Here is a 6000-nt window from a genome sequence, read left to right on the forward strand (position 1 = left end):
GCAGATGTGACAGTTGAGGTTCCTGTCACTATGCCTCCAATTGATCATGTGCCCTGGCTACTTGGCCAAAGGGATGTCCCTTTGGGTGACTGGCAAGCGCGCATGACTCTTACCAGGGAGGTGTGGGTTCAATCCCCGTCCAGGCCCTCTTCACCTTGCCACACGAAGTTGACATTGTTTGAGATGTTTTTGTTCTGACAACTTGTCATAAAGACAATTTAAACTGTCATAGCAGACCTAATGGCCAAACTTTAAAAATGATGTCAAGTTCTCATAACAAGGACATCTCAAATAATGTCAATTTTGCATCAAAAGTGACATAACTTACCAAATGACACTTAACAACAGCTGTCAGAAGTATTCATTGATGTTTATGACAGTGTTATGTCATGGTTATGACAGTGTTATGTCAATCTTATGCATACCTATCCAAGTAAAGTGTTACAAGGTATTCCTCTGTATTTGCAAGGTGGACATCAAGAAGGAGAAACCGGGGGTCCACTTCATGGATCTTCATGGCGGGGGGGAGGAGGAGAAGTCCCACCACGATGTCCAGAACCAGTTCCTGCAGTTCTCCTGCCAGTTCTGCAAGGAGGCCTTCCCCGGGCCGATCCCGCTGCACCAGCACGAGCGCTACCTGTGCAAGATGAACGAGGAGATCAAAGCCGTCCTGCAGCCGGAGACCGGTCCGAGTCCCTGCGACCGGGCCACCAGCCCCGTCCACCCGTTCAAGGACCACGTGTCGGTGCTCAAGACCTACTTCTCCATGAACACCGAGCCCAACTCAGAGGAGCTGCTCAAGATCTCGGTGGCCGTCGGCCTTCCTCAGGAGTTTGTGAAGGAGTGGTTTGCCCAGTGGAAGAGTAAAAACCAGCTGCTGGGGGGGGGCAGGAAGAGGTCGAGGTCGCCGCCGCCGCCCGACCGCAAGGGGTTGGAGCTCAAGTGCAGCCTGAGTCGCTCCCCGATGTCGATGTCGCTGATGACGGGGATAGATTCACACGTTGTTGGCTTCACTAACGGCGACGCTTCCCACTCCCACAGACTCTTAAAAGCCAGCAGGCAAACAGACAAACCACTGGACGGCTTGGAGCACCTGAGGAGCAACACCCCGTCCCCGCTCAACCTCTCCTCCTCCACTTCCTCCAAAACCTCTCAGAGCAGCAGCTCGTCGTACACCCCCAACAGCCTGGCGTCGTCCGAGGAGACGACGAGCCACGGAGACAACGCGCCGCTGGACCTGTCGCTGCCCAAACACATGCACATGGCCCAACGGCAACGGCTGCTGCTGGCGGCGGCGGGAGAGAAGCGACCACGACCCAACGGCTTCATAACGGCCGAGCACAAAGCAGATCAGAGCTGCACGGCCTTGGACCTGATGCACATCAAGAAGGAGGTCCTGGGCTCGGACTCGCTGCACCCGCTGGAAAAGAGCGCCAGCCCCATCTTCGGGATTAACCCTTTTGTTGCCGGGGCTTCGGTCTACACCTCGCTGCCGCCGCCTCACGGAGCGTTCCCGCCGCCGACCTTCATGTCCCCGGCCCAGGCCGCCTCCATCCCTTCGGGCCTGCGGGCCTACGCCGGCCTCGACCCCATGAGCTTCCTGCCCCACATGGCCTACACCTACGCCACCGGCGAGGCCACGGCGTTCGCTGAGATGCAGCAGAGGAGGAAGTACCAGCGGAAACCAGGCGGCTTCCAGGTAAAAGTCTGTCTTTTCTTGTCAGGGACGACGATGAGGTGCAGCCAACCAGGTGCTGAGTAGAACCAGTTTAGTTTAGTTTAGTTTAGTTTATTAGTTTAATAAGGGACAGTGTGCAATCACATTAATCATTTGCAGGAAAAAATGAAAAGATGGTTGCACCAGATTTAGCTCACAGCTAATTTCCATCTGTAGTCCCTACACACAACATAAAAATGATAAAATATGCAGAATTACACAGACCACAAGCTACTATACGAAGGTGAGGCATAAAAAGACACAATTAGACAATACCGGAACATGTATGAGGTAGGCAAAGTGCAAAGTGCTCATAGCAGCAAGATGTTGATTGTTATATATCCAGGCAAGGCAAGGCAAGGCAATTTTATTTGTATAGCCCGTTTTTACAAACAGTTTGTCTCAAAGGGCTTTACATGGCATCGTAACAACATCCTCTGTCCTTAGACCCTCACATCCACTGAGGAAAAACTCCATGGAAAACCCTTTTAACAGGGAAAAATCGGAGAAACCTCAGGGTGAGCAACAGAGGAGGGATCATCACCCAGGACGGACAGACGTGCAATAGATGTTGTTACAGACAAGAGAACAGTTTACAGTTTGTCACAGAATGTGCGAAATATGGAAATGTTAGCAGGAGTTGATGAAGGCAGTCTCTGGTGAGGGGAGGGGGGGCGGGGGGCAGGGAGAGCCGGTCATCCAGAGGTCAGCAGCCTTTATCCTGACTCAGCTCCTTTGACAGGCGATGGTTAAGTGTCAGCAGTAGCTCAATGACACCGGTCAGACGACTGGCCGATAAAAGATACTTGAAGCAGGGAAACTGCAGGTCAGGACTGGTTGACCAGGACTCACACATTATTTTGGGATAGAGTTCTCGAACCCGGTACGTAGCGGTACGTTAACGCTGCGTTCACATGCAGTCCGGCAGACGGAGAAGACGGTAGAACTCGGTTGTGTCCGAAGCTGGAATATTTTTATTCAGCCACGGAATTCACGATCAAATGTTTTGGGGGGAATTCAACATAAGTTCCAGTTTGCAATGCCATATCAAGAGAGAAATCGGCACTTGTTGAGTTTCTTGAAGGAAAAGACGTTTTCGCTGTTCTTCCAACTGGATTCGGCAAAAGTTTGATATACCAGCTTGCTGATTGGCTGAATGGGGTTGTCTGTCAACGCTACTACTCCCACCCACCCCAAACGCTTACAAGGGTAATGAGGCCAGACTCTCCCTGTGAAATGAAATGAAATGAAATGCATTTTCGGGAGAGGCTGATTTACGAGGCCAGTGAATTAGTGGAAATATTGTAGAGAAATTTCTGGAAAAAACTGGTACAATTTCTCAAAAAACATTTAAACATTTCTTTTGTGTATTTAGAAGAAAAATAGATACAAATTAACAAGAGATGGTGGTGCTAAACAGAACAGTACAGATTTTTTTGACAGAGTTTCTTCTTACATGAGACAAACAGGAAATATAATATGTATAAAATAAATGGCACAACAGCAGAATAGAAATAATTCAGTTTTTAGACATTAAATCGAGAAAAGGTTGCCAGACTTTAAAAAAGATTTCCTCTTTGGCAGATATAATATAACTGATTTTCTCCAAGTGTAATACATTTCCCAGTTCTCTCAACCACATTTCAAATGTAGGAGCAAAAAACGTTTAAACATTTCTAGAAAAAAGTGGTAAAAATTCTCCCCCCAAAAAAAGTTTTAAAAAAAATTCTTGAAAAAAGTGGTAAGATTTCTTTAAAAAAATAAAGTTAAATACTTTCTAGAAAAACCCTAGACTGTTGTTCACCTGGTCAGTTTGATGTGAACCAGTCTGGACTCAGACTAAGAGTCTCCTGGATGAAAGGGTCTTACCCAGGTCGGCTCTAAGCTCTGTCCAGACGTGGGATCATGGAGGCAGCAGGAGGCGTCTGTGACAGGTGTGGGATTAGCAGCCTCCTGAAGCTCTGTGTGTGTGTGTGTGTGTGTGTGTGTTTTTATTATTATTCTAACCTTTATTTAACCAGGTTTGTCCCATTGAGATCCAAGAGAGACCTGGCCAAGAATGACAGCACATAGTTTCAACACATAGTCACATTAAATCAGAAGTCAGGTGAATGTTTGTGTTAATCTAAGTCTTAAATAGTTGTATCTTCCGACAACAATCACTTCTATAGAGTGTTTGGTCTGAAACACGGGTCTGTCAGTCACTCTGCTCTGCTCTGAGCCCAGGAGAAAACTTTCCTTGTATCCTACAACCTTTATCCAATGAGGAGAGAGAACGGCATAAAGGGGCAGTCCTCTCTGTGTGTGCAGCCAAGGGATGCGCCTGAATGTGGTGACGTAGGGACGAGGGCGGGGACTGCTAACTCCATCTGCTGACAGGAAGTTAGACAAAACCACCGGATCACTTACTTCTGCTTTAAAGACACAAAATAAACGAACAAAACAAAAAACAAAAAAACAATTGAATTTTCAAAATTAGTTAAAAGAATGTACAAGATTAGTCAAACATTTGCACTCAAGTAAAACATTTGCAGAGCTCCTGAAGCCTGGATGTGATGGAGTTTATCATGGACTTGAACACATTCAGAGAAACCAACCAGACTTTGGAGTTTGAGCTCTGACTGCAAACTGTTCCATGTACTCGGAGCAGAGAATCTAAGGGTGCACTCACACTAGGGCCAGTTGATCTGTACCTTGAACCCAAGCTGCTGAAGCACGGTTGCGTCCGACACACACGTCATCACGTTGACATACCAACAGGGCGGATGAGCTCTGACTGCAGAAAGAACGGCGCTTTGACCGGTTGTCATGGTAATATCTTGAAGTTTAACCAAAGCGACGTTAACTAGCGATGTTTACGCCGCGACGTAATCGTTAGTGACTGTTGTTTACACGCGGAGAAGGAGCCCACAGCGCATTACTGTTAGCCTCGTAAACCAGCCTCTCGCGGAAATGCATTTCATTTCATTTCATTTCATTCCTCAGAGAGTCTGGCCTCATCCCGGCTCTAAGCGTTTGGGGGGTGGGAGCTGGGTGAGAGTAGTAGTGTTGACAGACAACCCCATTCAGCCAATCAGCAAGTTGGTGTAGTGACGGGGCGTTGCACCAGTCGGTCCCTGATTGGCCAACGTGCTGTGTCAATCACAGCGGCGACGCTGATTGGCTCTTAGGCCTTCTGAGGGTTTCAGTCCAAACGTTTAGAATGGGGATGAGGCCAGACTCTCCCTCAGAATGAAATGAAATGAAATGAAATGCATGTCCGGGAGCAGCTGGTTTACGAGGCTACATTACTGTAGCATTCCTGGCCAAGCGTGCCGTGCCCAAGCTCCACCTCTCCCAACCGCGCCGGGCCAGGGAAGTGGAGGAACACTTCACTCACACCACCAATAGAATCCGGACTTTAGGGGGCAAACATGCTTGGGCACAGTACGATTTCCTAGTGTGAGTGCACCCTAAAAGCTTTCTTCCCCATTTCTGTTCTGACCTTGAAATGACAAAAGTCCTGAGAGCGGAGACAGTAGAGACTGTAGAGACTGTAGAAACTGTAGAGAGTCGGCCCTGTTATTATAGATTAGAAGGGATGATAAATAAGATGGAGTCATCTCAAGAACAGCCTTGTAAATCAGCACATACCAATGACCGAGCCGGGGCACATATAAAGATGGCCAATTGACTTTACTGTGTGTGTGTGTGTGTGTGTGTGTGTGTGCAGGCGGAGCTGCTGGACCCGGGCCCGGGGGGGGGGCCGGGGGGGGCCTATCTGTCCGGCCTGGAGGAGCTGGCGGACGGGGAGTCGCTGCTCTCCAGGAAGAAGATGAAGAAGACTGAAAGTGGTATGTACGCCTGTGACTTGTGCGACAAAACATTCCAGAAGACCAGTTCCCTCCTAAGACACAAATATGAGCACACAGGTATATATCACATTTGGACACTTGTTCTTTTTACCCCCCCCCCCTCCACCTGCCCCCTACCTACCCCAATGCTTCTTTTCTTTTCACCCCCCAGTAGGGAGGTTAAGCGACTTTTGACTTCAAGTCATGATGCAAAGCTCCCCTTTGGCATGGAAGTACCTTAGGGTCACACAGATAAATCTATCCTAAGACACTTTGTATCCGAAATAAACACGTTTTTAAAATGCCTTTTTTAATTGAGAAAACGCATGTTAAAAGCACATTCCATCTAGAAAGTCCATATAAACTACAATGTTTTCAGCTCCTGGATGTTATCTACAGCTGATTTGTGACATGATTTTAATATTTCAGGATTGTTTCTCAGTTTGAATG

The 6000-nt window shown here is 47.9% G+C and overlaps 1 protein-coding gene across 1 annotated transcript in view; it reads left to right on the top strand.

The window, feature by feature from the left end:
- The window catches only part of zeb2a (zinc finger E-box binding homeobox 2a), a 69363-nt gene that overhangs the window by 56917 nt on the left and 6446 nt on the right, over positions 1-6000 (top strand). The window contains exons 8-9 of the mRNA XM_085772872.1: positions 470-1699; positions 5430-5628. Coding sequence (XP_085628998.1) covers positions 470-1699; positions 5430-5628 — 1429 coding nt within the window. The remainder of the gene's footprint in view (positions 1-469; positions 1700-5429; positions 5629-6000) is intronic.

This window comes from Trachurus japonicus, unplaced genomic scaffold, assembly GCF_045865225.1.
Source record: "Trachurus japonicus isolate A0001 unplaced genomic scaffold, Traja_1.0 AP031020.1".
NCBI classification, from domain to species: domain Eukaryota; kingdom Metazoa; phylum Chordata; class Actinopteri; order Carangiformes; family Carangidae; genus Trachurus; species Trachurus japonicus.